Source organism: Populus trichocarpa, chromosome 2 (genome assembly GCF_000002775.5).
Source record: "Populus trichocarpa isolate Nisqually-1 chromosome 2, P.trichocarpa_v4.1, whole genome shotgun sequence".
NCBI lineage: Eukaryota > Viridiplantae > Streptophyta > Magnoliopsida > Malpighiales > Salicaceae > Populus > Populus trichocarpa.
In genome coordinates this window covers 13,574,166-13,594,749 of record NC_037286.2, presented here as the reverse complement: position 1 = coordinate 13,594,749, position 20,584 = coordinate 13,574,166, and the positions used below count along the sequence as shown (strand labels likewise).

Genomic DNA, 20,584 nt, shown 5'->3' with positions numbered 1-20,584 from the left:
CTAATATGAACTTCCCTTGTCAAATGGAACATTTTGACACAAATATCATTCATTTTGATGGCCTAAATCGGTATTAACAACATGTTTTTCTCTCGATCGCCGGAATCCAAAGACCTCTCTCTATCAGGAACTAAAAAATAACAAAAATGAAATTTTATACCAAAATTGAATTTTAAAAATATTAAGGTACCAAATTGTATAATCTGTATTATTTTTGAAGTTCGAGGATCAAAGTGTATCTTTTATGAAACTTATGGCATGTCACTTATAAAAAGTTCGATGACCAAATTTAAAAAATAAAATTTTTTGCATAGTTCATCCACGATAATATGAGATCTATTTTAGCATGAGAGAGGATGAACATTACACTTCTAGACAGTAAAAAACCCATTTTATACTATATTAATATTTCTGAAAGAAGAATCTATGCTTGATATTCTATTTTAGCATCCCCTTTGACATGTTTCATTGGTGACCACTTAACCACAAATTTGTTCATCTCTTGTGAAGTTACAGTGCTACTAAAATAATATTTGAAGGGGACTTGTAAATGAAGATCCTAAAACCTTTGTTACTACTAAGTGGCAATGAAGAGACAGGGTAGATATTCCCAGGGCCCTCTCTGCGTTCTTTTCCTTTCTTTAACAACAATGGAGAACTTTGGAGTATTTTGAGTCACCATCATTTGATTGCTACCTCTCTCCATCTTCTCTCAGCTATTTTGGCACCCATAATTACGTAGACGGAGGGGCAATCTTGAAGCGTCGTAAAGGTAAATAAAGTTTAGAAAGCTAAAAAAAGGAAGGAAAGAATCACAATCTGGCTATCTGGCAAGCAAAGTGAAAATGAAGACACAGACAGCTACGGTACTAAAATTTTCTGAGGGATTTCAAGAATCTTATTGACAAGTTGTGTTTCTTTAAAAAAGAACGGGAAATAGGGAGAGTAGAGTGAAGCTGCAATAATCACAGCAATAATATGCTTTCTAGCACATTAGTGAATACGATGTCGGTGGACAGCCGTTGTCATGTCTATAAAAAGACGGCTGATATGAACTCTGCTAGAGAAGTGGGAGAAAATGCAGAACCATGCACCAAAACGTCAATGATAATGGTGTCGATTAAAAGTTTGCTGAGGTATAACGTAATTGGTAGCCGCCCTTCGAAGGACAGGCTGGAAGCTGAATCTTCTTCTGTGGTCACTAAAAATTCAAACAGCACTGAGAACTCAGGGGCAAAAAAAAAAAAAAAAAACTTCCAGGATGGCAGGATCAATAAATTTTTCTCTGCTGTTGCTTCAGGTGGATTCTTGTACAAATTAAATACTTGTCTAGAAAAATGTAGATTAGGGTTTTTTTTTCGAATTATTAACTTAATGAAAGGAACATTTTAGAAAATGATGGCAGGAGACTGCCCATTTTTTTTCTTTAGAATGCTAATACTAATGTACAAACATATGAAGTAGACTAATACCAGTAGGCTGTATTGTTAGCGTCGACCTCTGTATTGTTTTTAATAATTACCTATCAATTCAATTTAACGATCCCCCATGAGACCAGAGAAGTCATTCCACCATGGCTGAAAAGCCAAGTTTCTATACGACTGTAGTTGATACCAATCTTATATTGTGGGCGAGCCCTTGTGATCTGTGAGTGCTTTCTGAATCTGATGCCTTTCCCTTATTCCTTCTCTCTCATCTCTCTGTATGCAACAGTGTGGGTTCCGCATGGTGTTTTCCTTTAATTTCCCCTCTTTTTTCTGTTTCTATATCAAGCTTAGCTTAAGGTTCATGGGTCATAAAATCATAAAACTATAAATAACAACGCACATTCATTTACCATCTATACTTGTATTCATTCCTGTGTTTCTTATCTAGTCAAGTTCTAAAATCCGAAAACTCTCCGCGACATGTCAAACCAACCTGCCCCTGCTCGTCCATGGTTCCGTTTGCCATCAATAGCTCGGCCAACTGCCCCTACAACAACTCCAACTCCAGAGCCACCACCTCCACAACCCCGTCCAGCTCTTGCTCGACCTGCATTTAGGCCAACTGCTCCACCTCAGCCAGTGCCGACACAGCCTCGAGAAACCACTCCTCCTGCTGCGACAGGACCACAGGCTGTAGCTGCTCCCACACCCGAACCAGTGCCACCTGTTTCCGGTGTTGCTTCAGTTCCAACATCTCCAGTTGCAAGAGCTGCAGTTGGTGTTGCGTCAGTACCAACATCTCCAGCTTCAAGGGCACCTGCTCCTTCATCTTCAGTGCCCACTTCTCCTGTCCCAACTTCCGCAGTGCTTCCACTCACCACCTCTTCACTTCCACCTTCTCCAACCCCCAAACCAGCACCAACTTCCTCTTCGGTTCCAACCTCTCCTGCCACTAAGCCAATGACCACCACATCCTCAGTGCCCACTTCCCCTGCCCCTAAGCCAGTGACAACCACATCCTCAGTGCCAACTTCTTATGCCTCTAAGTCAGTGACAGTCACATCCTCAGTGCAAAATTCTCCAGCTACTAAAGCTGTAACCACCAATGCAACTCGTGTGCCTAGCCCTGGACCATCTCTAAGAACCATCAAGCCAGCAGTTCAAACCCCACCTCAATCACCAAAGCCTAGGCCCACTGCTCCACCACCTTCTCCTCTAACACTTCCACCTTCCCAAGTAAAATCTTATGCAGATCTCGAACCCAAGATTCCATTAGTGGCAGAGCAAAAAACCGTGTTGGTTCAAAAGACTTTTGACAAGCCTAAGGTGGCGCGCGATTCACAGAGGGACTTTGCAGACAGTCTCAGCTCTGGCATCGCTCGTCTTGCAAAGCAAGAAACTACTAAAGATGTTCAAACAAAGGAGAAAGGTAACCGCAAGAAGAATTCTTCAGATTCTGAGGATGGTGGCATGAAGGTAATTACAATTGCCGGTGAAAACAAAGGTGCTTTCATGGAAGTTATCCGTTCTCCCAAGAAACAAGTTTTTGAAGGAACTTCTCATTTTCTCCACAAGAAGGGTAATCCTAAAAGTGAAGGCAGTGACAGCAGCAGTAGCGAGGAAGGCAACAGCAAGAAGAAGGACAAGAACCCCAATGGAAAAGCAATGGGGCCATCTCCTTTGAGTTCATTTATGAACAGTAATGTGCAAGGTGTTAACAATTCAATCGTTTACAATTCTTCATGCAGCCATCATGATCCTGGGGTGCATGTTGCTCTCTCTCGGAAACCTGCTGGAGCTGCTGCATTCCATGTCAAGGACCATGGCAATGACAACCAGAGTTAAAAAATTATAAAGAAAGAAACAAAGAAGTTGTGATTTAATGTCTTCATTTGGTCTACAATATTATATACTGTGAGAATAAATATAAGTAATTGAGTGATGAGAAGAAAAAGGCATGGATTCTTATTCTTCATTGTTGTGTTCCACTTTTTGTGGATTACAATGGAAGCTAGTCCATAGCCTTGCCTTTGGTAGAGGTCAACCTAAAATATATGTATGCATATATGCAAGTGGGTATCCAATAAGTCAGCAAGTTTGCTTTATATTAATTTGCATTTGCATCCATTTGTCAATTCCTATTGTATGACAGTTTTACTTAATGAATTTACCAAACATTTCTCTCTCTTTGTCTTGCTATTCAAATTCCTCACAAACGAACAAGTTGAAAGGCTAAAAAAAATTGATTTCTTTTCTTTTTTTTGATGAATTGCAAGATGTTATACAAAATTAAACCTACTTTATGATAAAGATGATTATAAAAATTCATTATAAGAAAATAAGAGATTGTAAGATGTTATATAAAATCATTCTCTTATTCAAAATCTCAAAAAGTAACTAAAAACTTAATTTTCTCTCTCTTTTCAATAGCCACCAAAATATTAATAAAAAACTTATAAATAAAATTTACCCTAAAATATAATAAATTTAGCTACCAAAATATAGTACATAAGTATTTATTTTCTCACTTGAACATATAATTTAAGACAAACCCAACAAATTAAAAATAACAAGATAAACCATCCTATATGTTTAGGCTAAGCCTAAATAAAATTTTATTGTCTCAATTCAATCCTAACAAAATACAATTTGGAATCGACCTAGTATTTCATAAATTTCTAGTGGTTGTCACGCATCTCAATAAAGAATTGTGACCTCTAATAAATTCAACATGGTGTCGTACTAACCTACTCTTACACATAAATTATCAGTACAACACCACATTCCTCATCATTGCCCACATGTCACATTAAAAGGCACTTACCAATCACCAACTTCTTAATCAATGATATAATGAGGCATCAGAACTAATAGTAAACACCAACCTCTTTACTAATTATATATTGATCATCAACTCATTTTTCTCCGCTCACTACGAGGTAGCTCTCCATCATTTCTGCACTCTCTATCGTGTAAACTCACATTTCTGAGGTATATAAAAACCTTAGGTTGCCAAGTAAGTTAACTTGAAAAACTACACAACATAAAATACATAACTCCATTGAGAGTAGCAAAGCATATCACACAAAGCCACATTGCTCTTCCCTTGCTCTTGCTCCCATCTCCAAACATTTTCCTCCTACTCAACATAGTATTCTTTTCCTCGTACATTTACTAACTTAAGTATCAAATGTTCTTTTATTATGATAAAAGACTTGTTTTTGTAGGTGTGCATCAAAGTCACCCTATCAACCCACCAACTAGTGGTCAAGTCCAGTCACTTTATTAACCTAAGTTGAGGCAATAAAAAGCCTAATCAAAGTCTAAAATTTCCATGGCTTCATCAGATACAACATTGGATTTGAATTTTAGGTTCTCTAGAGCAAAGAATCTCGTATCAATTACTTATGCTAAGAGTATATTACCAACCATACTTTTTATTGGTCTTAACAAAAAAAAAAGTATTATTTGAATCAAATTTTATGAGGTTAAATTCCTTTTGATACGATTCAAAAAATAAGTATTATTTATAATTATCAAAACCAAAAAGCTAAAACGAAAGGAAAAAACATCGTGGCCATAAATATATTTTATTATTCACCGTGACAATGTAATTATTGTTTTGACCTTCTAAGAAAATCAATAGCCTTGGTGTTGGGCGTATTTTTGTCTTTTCACATGGCTCATTGGTCATTATTAGATTGATTAGGGTAGAATTATCTTTTCATTTTTAAAAGCACAGTAGAATTACTAATTTACCCTTAAAATAAAAAAAATTAAAATTGGCATCTAGCAGTTTTTTTTAAAACTTTTTAAGCATAATAAAATGACTTAGTTACCCTTAAAATAAAAAAATTAAAGCTTGCATTTAGAGGCTTTTTTGTCTTTTCATCTTTTTTTTTTGTTATTATTAAGTTGGTCAAGGATAATTTAGTCTTTAATAAACATAAAATATTATTAAAATGAAAAGGTGGCTAGTGTGTGGGAGGCGCCAGCGGCCTTCTGGCAGGGCGTGTAATGCCTCTCGGTGGCTAAAAAAGTGCTTCTATCATGTCGTTGAAATCATCATGACGTCTTTTTCTTAGTGGGGCTATGCGTGGTGGTAGTGGTGAGAGGGATTTTTACCGGTGGGGTTTCCTTCTTCTTCTTTTTTTTTTTTTTCTCTCTCCTCCCTTTTAAAATCATGTTGGTCATTCAATATTTCAGAGTCGTCCTTTTAGTTATTGATATTTCAACTTCGGTTCTTATATATTCTTTTGATTTATTTTTTGTATTCTTGATCCTTTTGTAAAAGTTTTATTTCTTTTTCATTTCATTCTTCAATCCTAATTTGTGATATATCAATTTTTTCAATTTGGTCCTTATTCTTCTAATTTCTAGTTCTTTTTCGTGACCTTTTTGTACAATTTTTATTTGTCTTCAATTTAATCATTCAATCCAAATTTATTATATATTATTTTTTTCAATTTGGTCCTTATTTTCTGGTTTTTTTATTCTTTTGTTAAAGTGATTTTTCTTTTTAACTTCACAATTCGATCAAAAATTTGTTGTTGTTCTCTATTTTATTTTTTATTTTAATTTTTAACCTCATTATTTTGATTGTTATTTTCAGTTTTAGATCCTTTTTATAATTGATTTTTTCCCTCGACTTCATTCATCAATATTTGATTCGTCAATATTTAATTGGTTGGGGATTAGTTTTCGTGGTTTGTCCATGTATAGTGTTTTTGGTCTAATGAATTGGGTCATGAGTTTGAAAAACTAACATGTGTTGACATTCTTTTTTGTTTTATTACTTATTTTCTTTTTTGAATTCATCATTCAACATTGTTTTTTTTAATGAGCTTTGTGATTTTCTTTAATTTATTTTTTATTAAGTTATTTTAATCTTATGACTTGGGTCATGATTTTGATGAGTTAAGTTATTTTATCTTAAAACTTTGTAGGGATATAGATGAAAATCGAGGATGAAAAAAAAAAAAAAAAGACCTTCAGCACCAAACCAGAGAGAATTTGGTTGAACCCACCGCCTAGTGATAGAGGCGCTGCCATGGAGATTCAAACATTGTTGCGGATGCTGATGCTTGGCTACAATACGACGCTGCATACAACGTTCGAAAAGCGCGGACACAACCAGTATGAAAAAGAAAACCAGAGTAGAATTGGATTGGGGCCTGGGCTCAAATCAAGATAGGTTGAGCGTTGCCGAGGTTAGACTCTAACTGGGTCCATAAGAATGTATAATGTCTAATCGGGCTGCAGAGACTCCCCACAGGGCTTGCTACATCGAAAAATGTCGAGTCTCATGTTTAGACCTGACTGAGAACGCGAACTTGGGGGCCTCTAAGAGCCTGGACAGTTGGACTAGACAATTTTACGCTTTGTTCAAGCAGTACGTGCATGGTTATAGCCACCTGGGCTAGCTCAGGTGCTGATCAGTAGTGGTTTTGCCTGTTGGGTAGGGTTGAGAACAATGCTAATTAAGTTAGAGCTATATGCCTAAAACAAATTGTATGGTTGATTCGAAGATCCAGGGGCATGCTACAGTCAAAGAGAGGGGTCGATATACATCAATATTTAACTACGTTATGCAAGGCTTAACCCCCACATCAATGAAAGATTGGATCAGCTTGCTTTGGTAATCAGAATCCAAAGCACCTGCTCTTGGAGGATTGGAATTGTTATAGCTCTGAGGCAGTCTTTGAGACTCCGAAATCATACACTACTTCATGCTTACCATGCATCTTCATTCTTATTATTGTTGTCGTTGTGAGAAAAATAATATCTATAGCACCTTCTATATCCCTATAATTCGAAAACACCTTATGATATTATATTATAATTATAATTATTATAAAATATACTAATTGAGAACAACCTTTAACTATACCCCAGCAACCTGGAAAAAGTTCACTAGAGTTTTTTTTTTTTTTTTTTTTTTCAATATGATCACTAGAGTTTTAGGCTTTTATATTTTAATAATTAAACTTTATTTTTATGACTTTTTAGTCCTTAGATTATGAGAGATGGGAGAGAAAAACTTCAAAATGGAGAGGAGAGAAAAAATTTATCTAGCCACAAAAAAATAAAATAAATCAATCTTGATTTTAATGCGTTTGTTCCGGAGAGGTGAGTTCAATAATGGTGATTTCTCTCTCTAAAATAATTTTGAAAAACATACATGAGGCTTGTAAATAATTTTTTTGGTTAAATTTAACTTTTTTTTTGTTTTTTTATGTGTCAAGGTTAGAAATAGAATAATTTAGGTTTTATGATGTTTTCTCTCAAAACAGGCTGAAAATTGAGCTTTGAGGGTAAAAAAAAACTCACCCTTGCTTTTCCAGCTCTATAGATGGCAGGAAAATTGTTGCATTAGATTATGCGTCATCTACTGTAATTTTTTAATTAATGAGAGGACTACACGTCGTCCACTCAATAAAAAAGAGTTGTGCTAGAGCACCATCTTGGCCTCTGAGCCCAAAAAATATTTTGTTTTAAATTTAAATAAATTCTTATTTAAATTAATAATTACAATGCTATTTAAAAAATCAGGACATACTTCTTAAAGGATATTAGAGCTTATATGGTTATATTTGCAATTATAATTATATATAAATCTAAAATGCAATAAAATTGAAAATAAAATTGCATATGAATATTTAATGAAAATAAAATACTTTTTTATTGTAATTTTTAATATGCTTTTTCATTAATTAATTATTCTTTGATTTTTTTCATACTGCCACATAGAAATTATGAAGACAATATTTTTTTTTAATTTTTGTTTGGAAATTGCTTTTTAGAGTATGATAAGTTTTTGTTTTTAAAAAATATACTAGTAATAAAAATAACTATATTTTCTTTTAAAAAATAAATTAATAAGGAGATGAGAGTTTTGCGTCCAAAAATAAATATCTCTACTCCTTAATTTAAATAACTGATATTTTAATAAATAGTTATTTTAATCATCCTGGATTTTCATTAAGAAACCATGATATTAATAAAAAAAATATTTTTCATAAAAAAAACATAAATAAAGAATTTTGAGTTCAACTTAGAAAAAATATGTTTTCTTATCTAAAATTTAATTCTTTTATATTTTTACAAATATTTATTTTATATTATACAATTAAATAAAAATTAGTTCTGAAAATTATCTTACAGACATCACTCAAATATATCAAGACAATAATAAATAGTTAATCATACCTAAATATATCTCCTTATCAAAGTCAGAAGCTAAGGACCTTTGCCATATGAAACAAGTGATAACTCCGTCGCCGGTTGCTTGCCCTTGGTCAGGTCTTTTTCAGCGCCTATTAGGCTATTACAGACGAAGTTATCATTTTCATGCAACATTCCTCCAGTTTTTTCCTCCATTAGCAACAATAGCAAAAACTATTTCTCTTGTGAAAAGAATTTCACAATCTAGTACAGTCAAGGCAGGTACTCATGCTGTACAAGTGTTTTTTACGTTTCAAAAATATTTTTAAAAAAATTTAAATTTTTTTATTTTTTTTTGCTTCAAATAATATTTTTTTTGATATTTTTAGATTATTTTGATACGCTGATATCAAAAATAATTTTTTTTAATATTATTTTAATACATTTCTAAGTAAAAAACATTTTAAAAACAATCGTAACCACACTTCCAAACAGGCTATTCTTTTATCTTTTGTATTTTGTTTTTGTGTTTTAATAATACTTTTAACAAAATTTTAAATTTAATTTTTTATATTTTAACTTAATATTTTTTTAGTATTTTCAGATATTTTGATGTGCTAATATTAAAAATAATTTTTTTAAAATAAAAATATTATTTTAATATATTTATAATTTAAAAAAATTTAAAAAATTAATAATTATTACATCACTTTCAAACACCCCCATGAGTCTTCAAATGCTCCACTGCATGCATAGGAATGTTTGCCAAGTATCCAAAGATAGAGAAACATGAATTTGGATTTTGAGAATTGCTTTTTGATACGTTAATTACAGCTTATTATTTCTAACTGTAGACTCAAATTAATGAAGATTTCATTCCGACCATCAAATTAATTACAACAATTTTTAAAACTATTTTAAAATTTGAATATTTGAATTTAAAAAATAAATCAAACTCTAATTTTATACAAAAATAAGTGCTTTATATAAGAGTGCTACTACTATTGCTAGTTCAATTTTTTCTTCCATTTTTAATTTATTGTTTATTTCTTAGACTTTTTTACAACTTTATTGTATAGGAAAAACAATTTGAACATGGGCTCACTCGAATAAAGTTATACGAGGAAACTTATATAAAAAAGAGGATATGAAGATATGGAGAAAGGGTGAAGAAATTTGTACAGAGTAGACAATGCTTGTTATAAAAGTTTTTTTTTTTTTAATTCTTGTAATTATAATTGACTTTTTTTAGGAAATATATAGCACCACGATGGTTGAAAAACATGGAAAAAACACTTTTATCTATCCTCTTCACAATCCTCAGCATTAGTTAGAGACTTGAGTAACTGATGGACTGGATAGGAATTTGGTTTATGATATCTATAGAATCAGCCATAAAAATAAGGTTTGGCTATACTGTTTCAACTCTAGACGCACAACAATCTGGTCCAAGCTAATCAATGCTTGAATTTGAAATGAGGGTCACAAAAATGAGGGTTAGGAGCAAGTAGCCAAATTAAATGGACAAATGAAAGGCAAATTAGAAGTAGAAAATAGGAAGAATTGGGAGAAAGTGATGAAATATCTATGTATTTATTGTTGTAAAATTATTTTTGAATAAATATTGAAATTAATAAAATCTTCATGTTCAATAAAATTGATAGTGTTTGGTTTTATTGTGATTTTTGTTAATTTTTCAATTAACAACTAAATAATTAAAAAAAAATCATCAATAATTCTGTTGGCAATATAGATGCTAGCTAGTTCATCGAAAAATTATAGAATAGTTTAAAAGTTTTAGAACTTTCGGATGAAATTAACGACATAAATTATATCGCCAATCTTGATATTCCATTGGCAATGTTTAGGTTTTGCCAACAGAATCAACAAAGAAATATTTTATAAATAATTTAATTATTGACGGAATGGCCGATGAAAACTAGTTGGTGCATTTTATTTTTTCAGCATTACAAATTACTGATATAAATGCCAACGGATAGCAAATCTTCGACAAAAACTTTTTTCAATAATGTTTTTCCATTGATAGATCCATTGGCTATATAAATTGATGACAAAATGATGTTTACATGTTGATAGAATATTCCATCGATGTGTTCCATTCTTGTAGTTGGTGTTCTTATGCAAACTTTACAATACAATAATAAGTGTTCCTTTCTTATATAGAGACATCAAGTAAAAAGAGTTATCCACTTATCCTTATTCAAATTTTAAATTAGCTTTTAATATTACTCTGTTAGAAAATTTACTTATTAAATTGTGTTATTTTTTAAAATATATTTTAATTGTGTTATTTCCTATATTTTGTTTATTGTGTTATTTTTTTTAAATAAAAAAAACACGTTTTACTTCGCACATGCTGTATAATAAATAAAGTTTTTTTGTTTCTTAAGAAAATAAATGAAAAAAAAGAAGCCAAAAAGGTACATATGATCCCCAGAATAAAATGTCCAAACTTATAATTCTCTGATTGAGCCTTGAATATTAAACGCATGGGCACTTGCAGACATTCCTATGCATGTAGTGGAGCTTAATTTTGAAGATTTAAATGCCAAAGCTAAATGGTTTTCTTGCTCTTGAATCTGATACTGACAGGTTTTCTCGTCTGTTCATCTTCTGTAGCTGCCGCTTTTCATTCATTGGAGAGCCCTCTCCAATTGCACTGCTATTAATGACAGCCATTTTGCTATTGCTGTGATACAATCGTATTTTTTAAAAAGTTTTAATTTTTTTTAATTTTGAATTGTTTTGATATATTATTATTTTAATATATTCTTAAAAATTTATAGAAAACAACCTCAATTAGCTCCCGAACAAATTCAGGAAGAAAAAAAAGTTACAGAGCTTTTGAAGATTTTGTTTGCGCAGAGACATGATTGTTATAGTTGTGTTAGATTTTTTTAATAAAGTTTGGAAAATAATTTTTGGTAGTATGCTTACGTGGAAAAAACTCGTCCTATCTGAATGTATGGTATGCCCTTGAGGATCTAGCTAGCCTCTAGCTCTTCCACTTGTCGCCATATAAAAGGCAGAAAAGTACTGGTTTATTTTTGTTATTTGAAAAACAGAGCAGGGCGTAGAATTAAGCAAATGGAGCTATTCCAACGAGACGCGTATGTAAATTGCATACGTATACGTAAGTGCGCCCGCTTAAGAGAATAATCAAGATTTAAGGATGATTCTGTGCAGTATGTGACACGTCACCTTTATCGGATTTGAGATGAGGAATTTAATTCAAAATTAAGGAATTAAAAGGGTATAAAGACAGGGGCTTCTGCGAGTAAAAAAACATGTGAACTCAAATTATTGAGATTTGACTAGCATTCGGACATCATTGTATATCGTCTAATTGAGTCAACATCAGTCATGGGTAGTTACAGTTCTCATCTGGTCCGCTGCTCCCATGTGGAAGCCCAACTGGGGCTATGACACAGTAGGACTGCATAAAGTCATAAACTTACAAGCACAAGCATGGCAATTGTCTACATTTATAGCTTTCCAGCCTTCCAGATTGGCACAGGTGAATCCAACTGTTTCTTTCAACTTTCCCAGGCCCTTACAGACAAGAAGTTTTGCAATTGTTGGGCGTTGCAAAAAAGATATTAATTATTTGTGCAATCGGAGGCCTAACTTAATTTGCCCACCTATGAAATGCCTGGCTCTGATGGAGAGAGGGGTGTCGTCTACTGCCCATTGGATAAGAGATATTTTTGTGTCCAAAGAAACTTTCGTCTTCATAGATATTACTGCAGCTTCTTTTTTTCCCTATTGGGTTACACCATGGCAATCCCCCCCCCCCCCCTGCTGCTAGTCTCTTCTGTACAGAGTACTTTGAACTGACTTAATCTCTCTTTGTTTATAGTATGACGGCGATTGCTGGGGAAAATGTTAAGTGAATTTCCAATTAATTTAGGTGTCACCCACTATAGATAATAGAAACAAAAGAGCTAGTTGACTGCGGCATTGGATGAGGTGCTGGAAAGTGAAGCGGCAAGAAAGGGAATCTAAGGAGACTATTCTTTTACTTACAGTGACATTTGCTCCATCCATGCGATAGTGTAATTTCTGGAGTCGCGTGTTATTCTATATCTGTCCTTGAGGAACATGAGTTTCTCCTCTCTTCAAATCAAAGAAATTTTTGATTTTTAGAGAATAATATAAATTATATCCTGGAATCTCACCTAACAGTTTAAATTATTGAGTTGAGATGGTTCTTTGATATGGTATCAAAGCCTTGATGACCAAGCGGTCACGAGTTCGAATCTCACCATCCCTATTTATTTGATAAAAATTAAGTACAAAGATAATGTATACTTGTGCAAGTTTCAAGTCCAAAGAAATATAAATCATATCCTGAAAGGCAAAGAAAAGTAGTATCGTTTTTCCCGCTAGACATCATCCTGAATACTACAGTGACTGAACTCTCACATGGGAAAAGAGAGCCCCTCTAATGTGTAAAAAATCTCACCATCTATCACTCACCTTGTCACAGCAAAGATTAGGACGCAGGAGTTTAGCTTGCTTAGCCGATTAGAAAAAGATTAATTTGTTCGCATCGAAAAATAATAGGCTGTATGCTTGGATTAGCTTCGCTTTTATATGTATGTAATTTACCAAAACTAAATTCACTTCTCTAATTTGGTAAGTCCACCTTTCCATGTGCATCAACTTCATGATAAGTGAGATTTATGAGAGATTTATCTTTTAGGTTAGGACTCTTATTTTTTTTTGGGTCTAACCAAGGGTATTCCCGGCCTAGTTAGCATGAGACTAATCTCTCTTCGGACCGGAAACATGAAGATGAAACCCCTCACAATAAATATGTTTCCGGAAGATTGAACTTGTGCTCTAATTCTCTCTAGGATAGAGGCCGCTTTCACCACCTCTACAAATCAATTGCTGGTTTCAGGTTTGAACTTGATGGCTAAAAAGAAAGCATTTCCCTAAATTGATCATTACCCCAGCCGTTACTAGTTATTACCATAAAACAATACAGCGGAATAGTTACTTGACCAACTATTTTCCTCGTAGAATTTACCGACGAGCTCACATTTACGGCAGGGCACACACGTACGACTCATTCCTCACTTCAGTTTCTTAATAGCAGCTGGCAAGTATCAACAAGTATACTGGATAGCTGAAGAGAAAACAGTTCAAGAAGATGAGGTTGAGATGTTAACAAGGCAAAAGAGACTAGGTAGAGTTAGTGAAAGAATCGGAAGCCCTTTACTAGATCTCTGTATCTGTTGGTAACATGCAACAAAGAGGGAATCATTTTCTAGACAATGGACATCACTTCGAAAATTTTGACACATCGAACATGCCACAAAGACCCAACATTGTCGATCCTCAAACATGCCATGCACCCTAAAACATAGGCTATTTACTAGGGCCCACTACTCTTGGACACGTGTTATCGCCAAAGGCTTCCACCCATTTGAGTACCCCAGCTTTTTAATTCTTTCTCCAAAATCATTTCCCTCACTTGACATTTCCTTTGTCCCAATTCCCTCGCCAAGAACTTGTTGTGATGAGCATGAAGGTTAGAAGTAGAGAACGTTATCAGAATTTCTCACCTTAAATATATTTTGATGCCTTTTTATGGCCAGGCTGATCGTTTACTCTCACTCTCTACACTTGTTCTTGTGATGATCTTTTGGTTACTGACATTTTTGTTTCTTGCAAACAGATCTTCAACTGGGTGCAGAGGAGGTTTCATCATGGCACCATCAAAGGTTTGATATTCATGATTGAGTCGCCGTCTAAACTAATATATTAGAACAAAATGTATTTTTAAATGGTAGAAAAGTCCCATTGACTCGATCTTATGCTTTTTTTGTATTATAATCATCGTGTCCTTAATATATGAGTGCCTCGTTGATTTTAGTTTGCCTTCTATTTTATAATAACCCCTAACAAGCTTGAGTTACAAAACAATCATTATCAACACTTCGTTTAGGGCGACTTGTTCTGCTGAGCAAAAGCATTAAAATTAAATTATTATTTACTATTATTACTTTTTGCCACACTTGTTAAGTGTTGTTTATATAATTGTCTCAGTTAAATGGATGAGGAAATTGTTTTGAACAGATGGGCTCGCTGGAAATGTGAAGAAGGCTGAATCCATTACAAAAGAGGCTGACAAGCAAGCATTGCTGAAACAAGTAGCCCTGGTGGATGTGCTTGATGGTTGGAAAGATGGAATTTTGACAATTGGCACCTTAGGTCTTGACCCTTTAATACCTTTTAACCAACAAAATGATCAGTATTTCATTTTGGAAAGTGACGAAGAAGGTCAAGAGGAGGAGGAAGACGAAGGAAAAGAAGAAGAAAGGGAAATAGAACAATACTCAGTTGATGATGATTATTATTATGATGACAATGTTGAAGATGAAGAAGTGAACCCTTTGATATATGCAACATTTGACCACAGTTTTGAGGAAATTGGATCAGATTCTCTGCATTATGATGTCATAACCAACTCTACTACTATCGCTGAGCATGAACAAAGAAAAAACAAAGGAGAAAGAATAACACTGGCAGAACTGTTCTTGGAAGATTCTGACATGAAAAGGAAGCCTGATTCTGTTGAAGTTGAGACTGAACCAGGGAATAAAAAGCCGGTTGCTCGTGCCAAGAGTAGCATCTCTTTTGCCAAGAAGCTCATACGTCCTCACGTTGTAGAGGATTCACGTCCAATCAAGAAATTCAACCAAGTAAGTATGGATACTCATCTCATGGAGTGACACACTTTTCTTCAAGGTATATTTAAGTAAGAATTAATTAATTTGGTGATTTTCAGTTGATGAGGAGAATGTTGAAGAGAAAAATTCACCCAGAATTTGATTGGAAGGGAAATAAAACAGAATCAAAATAAGTCTGGCATTATGGATGTTCATATTAGCAAGGGAGATAAATAAATCCGATTCTGTTTCTCTGCTTCAAGCCCCATCAGGTACTTGTTCTCTGCCTATTCTTTCCCAGCAAAAAAAAAAAAAAGGATTGAAGTAACAACGAACTATTTGGTTTTCTCATATCTCTAATATCAGCTATTGTGTGATTGTTAATGTCTATAGAAGGCCAAAATCATGAGTGCTCTTTCATCTGACAGAATAATGTCAAATAATTTTATCAATTAAGTAATCAATCCATGCTCGCTTAATCGTCACATTCATGTCTACTTAAACTATAAAGACAAAATAATTACGGCATGTATGCATTACGTGACATGCATCCAATGAATCTGTGCACAGATGATCATGTTAACTTCAAGACACGACTTACAAAAATTAACCTGTCAAGTTGTATATAAATCATTTTAGCACAATAGATAATCACAATATGCTTAAACTTCCAATCATTGGCTACATTGTTTTTAACAGCATGACCACCAGATTATCTAATTCTGTTAGATAGGGGACCTAATCTCCAATTTCAGAGTGGCCCAGTTTCTGTATCTTTTTGTGTAATTTGGTACCATTTAGCAATAAAAAAATCAATGCCACATAAATCACAGGCTGAGCTACTATATACTGCCTTATGTATGCTGTGTTCTTGGCATATTATCTTCATATGCTTAACGTACCGTAGTATCAGAGCTTCAATTAACACGACAGCGACGATGCATCTTCTAAATTTTCTTGGTCTTCTAAATTTGCACGTGCTGAATAACCTGTTCTCCTAGGACTTACCTTAGTGGAATGCAAGGTCAGGTCAAGGTGGGTGGACGGGAGAGAGATGAGGCTGGCCTCCCTGTCATTTTCCGTGGATTTCATGTGGGTAGCGATCATCACTAGGGTAATGGGGTTCCTCCTAAGAAAACTCTCTAAACATAAATCCAATGAGGAAGCCGTCAAATAAAAACGTTCCAATTAGCTTTGTTGTGAGTGGCATTGATCAAACAATTCTCCTTCTCAAATTGAGTCCACCTCTGGCCCAGTGTAATATCTTGACTGGGCTAGCGACGCTTGCCAATAGACAGGTAGGGCATACACACCGGCAACATTTCCATCATGTATTACGTAAACAATCCACCATTACATTATTACGATTTGTAGCATTGCAATTGCTAGTGTCTTAACTATTTGCAACGTGACATGCTAACATTTCACTTACCGTTACTTGTGTTGCAGGTCCTACCGTATAAGCTCTCAGTGACGATCTAATTTGCGAGAAATGGATTTGGTTTTTTTTTCTTTTTTCTTTTTTCTTTTTTCAATGGTTGGGTATGCATGTGTGTTTTCCAAGTTTTCTTTTACTTTTTCGGATTTCCTGAACGTTGGATGTTTGGTTTTCAACACATTAACAGGCTTTGATTTGTTAACGGATCTTGACGTTGTGATGCATGTCTTGGATTGGCAACTTGTGTGTGACAGTAAGCATATATTTGGATGATGGAGAGGAACATTACTTGGGACAAACACATGTCTCTAAAGTTTTTATCCTTTTCCAAATCAACAAGCCATTTTGTTAGTTTGTGTTTAAACCATGGCTGAAGTGCTCAGCACTTGTTCTTTTGGCATCCTTTGTCTCATCGCTTCATTAATTTCAGCTTCCTGTCCCTGCTTTAGTGTTCCAAAGTAATGCGCTCAATTAGCATGAGAGATGATTCCTTTACATCAAGGAACGTCCAAATTGGAGAGCCTTTACTCTTATATCTTTCATTGTCGTTTATTTTACAAAGAATTGGTTGAACATTTATTTCTCAACTCTTGAAATAGGAGATAACTAATTGTATGCCCCGTAGCACGACGCATGCGGTATAATAATTTGTTTTTTAATTATTTATATATAATCAATATTTTGATGATTTATCATAATCTTGTTTGTGTATTGTCATAATTATAATAACTATCTTTTTTTATATAGATTTGATTGTGTTTGACTATAAATAGTAATAAATCTCGTATCTGTGAAAAATATTTAACTCAAATTTTGTATAATTTTATAGCATTTTTTCAACTTGATATCAATTTTTGGTTTTTTAATGATTGAAATAAGATTTAGAATTTTTCTATTCTAAAAATAAAATCAAAAGAAATTAAAAGTTTCAAAAATATATTTTATTTCTCAATCCTTATTAAATTTAAATATTTAATCATTCTTGATCTACTATTGTATTGCCTGATTACATAATTTTATTTAAAAATAGAGAGCTTAAAATAGTAAGAATACGTAATTCAACTCGGATATTATCATAAACTATGCAAAAAGATGGGTTTTTTCTTGCTTTTATATCTTATCAAAAGATAATTTTAATATGCATTATTATTATACATATACTAAAAGAAAATGATGTTTTCTTATAGAAATGATATAATTATAGATTTTGCTATAATTGTTTTCTGTAGCAGGAAAAAATTATAATTTTTAGATTTTGTTTTTTTAAAAAACAAGTTTTTTTTTTCCTCTGTATACTTCGATTTTTTATCATTTTACACTTGGTCTATTTATCACTATTTATCTTCATATCTTCATTTTCTTGTAATATATTTTTAGTTTTTTCTCTTTTTTTCTTTACATGTTTTTTTTTGGAAAAATATTATGTTTATTTTTTACACTTTGAATACTTATCACTCTACAATTGACTTATTTATATCATTCGTTTTGTTCTTATCTTTATTCGTTTGTATTTATTTTAATTATTTTTACATTTTAAAAAAAAATTATTATACAAAGACTAAGAAAATAGTGTTTCACTGTAGCAATTACAAAATTGTTCCATTCTTCTATTATGTTAAAAATTAGTTTGAAATCTTATATATTTTTATCAACGCATATGATCTTTATTATATTATATTATATTATATTATATTTAAGTATTAACTTTTTGATTCACGGTTATATTTTTTACTCGATGTCAAAAAATATGTTAACAACATCTATATATTAGTTCTTTTGCATTAGAAAAAACTATTATTTGATGTGCAGTGAGACGAGTTGAATAGACATATTAATACTTTATTTTTATTTTTTGTATTTATTAATATATATAGTTCTCGATGTATTTCATTAAATACTTGCATAGGTTTTTTTATTTGTAATTAGAATTTTGTTTTTAAAAAAACACATTTTAAAAGCTAGCATATTTATTTTTTTACCAAAAACATTATCCGACCTGTGACGAAGCGTGAGTCAAATAACTAATTTTAAACTAAAATTTATTATATGAGTTTTAAATGGGTTTAATTAAAAATAATTTACAATAAACTTATGCTAAGCAATTGAAATTCAAATTAATTGTTTAAAAAAATTTCTCATGTTTCTCCTCTTCAACTCGATATTAATATTTCTTTTTTCTTTTTTCTTTTATACATGGCAAGCAACAAGGACCTAGTGTCATGCCAAATTTCTTTGGTTATGAATTAAATATAGTGCTTCTGTTTATAATATTAGTAGATTATACGTTCGCTTAAACATGGATATGTAGCAATTAAGCAACACATAGACTCATATTATTTGCAGGTTGAATTTGTATTTCTACACATGTAAAAAATTCATCATTGGCCAAATAGGTTTATCAAGGGTTTTTTTCCACAAAAATAAAGTAATGTTACATATGGATGAGACAAACATGTTAGTACATTTAAATATATGAATTTTGGTCTCTCTTTTTTTTTTTTTTGACTAATTTCAATAAGATATAATGGCATATTAAATACCAATACTTTATGATTTTTTGTATTTAAGTATCTACTCTGGTTTTTTGTTTTTATTATCAAGATACTGAGATGATAATATGACAATTGCAAGGCCAAACCACTATTATTTTAGTATTTTCTGCTCTCTTTTTTTTTTTATGAAATAGGTGTCAATTGTGGACCTTTTTTTCCCCTTCTGTCATTGATTTTTTTTTTCATTTGGGTCCTTTAATATTATGTTGTTTGTGATTTGAAGTAGATAATTTATGTGAAGCATGTGACCCACTCTTGCTACAATTGATGACTTTCCTTGGTATCTTTATATTTGTCTCGTCAAAATCTTTTTTATTATACTGATGATATGATAATCGAAGTTTCGATGTACTTCTAGAGTTTCTTTCTTTACTCTTTTTTTTTCCTCTCTCTAATCTCTCCTTATTGTAATTGCTCACTTGTCTTTAGATGATGTATGTTGCTTATGGACTTGATTATGCTCCTTAGCTTACCAATCACTCATCTTGCTTTCATATCATGACCTAGAATTCTATAACTTCTTGTCACCATTAATGTTAATGATGGGTCTTGCTTTGTTACTATGAAATTTCCCTGAAAATTTACATTTAGATCTTAGAGTTTGTACGAAATCTAAAATGGAAATTGCATATAAAACACAAAATTCCACCTTTACATGTATATTACCCTTTAATTCTCCAAAACATTACCCATATTATACTCCTCCCTTTCTCAATACCAAATTAAACAACCAACTCATTCCACCTAAAATCCACAAACAACCTCCCTTATAGGATCTCACTAAACGACCACGTAACCCTTCTCTACTATACAAAGATCGAAACAACTTCAAATGAAAGTTGTTAGGGTTAACAATAACCCATTGAAATCATTTGAGAAAAGAGTAGTCATTGATAAGAAAATGTGTAATTAGGTGGTTTATTGTTTCAACAAGTTTTCATACATTATATATGAAGGTAACCAAGGACGAATCCAGGATTTAAAAACCGAATGGGCTATTGTTATATTAAAATAAAAAAGTACACAAGATAAGAGGACATAATAAGTTTCACCATTATAATACATATTACACTCATAATGAAAATACAATAAAATACTATCTAAGTTGTGCCTTATATTTTTTTATCGAATAAAATTCTTCAATTATTGATTCGCTATCTATACTAATTGCAAAGTCTCTTTCTATATAGATGATCATATAATCAACAACAAACTCATCCCCTATCGTGTTTCAAAGTTGATTTTTAATGAACTTCACAAATGAAAAGGCTTGTTCCGTCATTAATGTAGAAATAGAAATAG

General features: G+C 32.6%; 2 protein-coding genes across 2 annotated transcripts; both read left to right on the top strand.

The window, feature by feature from the left end:
• Window positions 1-1,907: 1,907 nt before the first annotated feature.
• On the top strand, window positions 1,908-3,272 carry LOC7497274 (extensin). Its single transcript, XM_052450187.1, has one exon. The coding sequence runs from the start codon at window positions 1,908-1,910 to the stop codon at window positions 3,270-3,272; it is 1,365 nt and encodes a 454-aa protein (XP_052306147.1).
• Window positions 3,273-14,049: 10,777 nt separating this feature from the next.
• On the top strand, window positions 14,050-16,954 carry LOC7497273 (protein TILLER ANGLE CONTROL 1). Its single transcript, XM_024595140.2, has 5 exons — window positions 14,050-14,151; window positions 14,299-14,344; window positions 14,700-15,325; window positions 15,412-15,564; window positions 16,742-16,954. Exons 1-4 carry the CDS (start codon window positions 14,140-14,142, stop codon window positions 15,484-15,486), a joined length of 759 nt encoding a protein of 252 aa, XP_024450908.2. The 5' UTR covers window positions 14,050-14,139; the 3' UTR covers window positions 15,487-15,564; window positions 16,742-16,954.
• The last annotated feature ends 3,630 nt before the right edge of the window (window positions 16,955-20,584 follow it).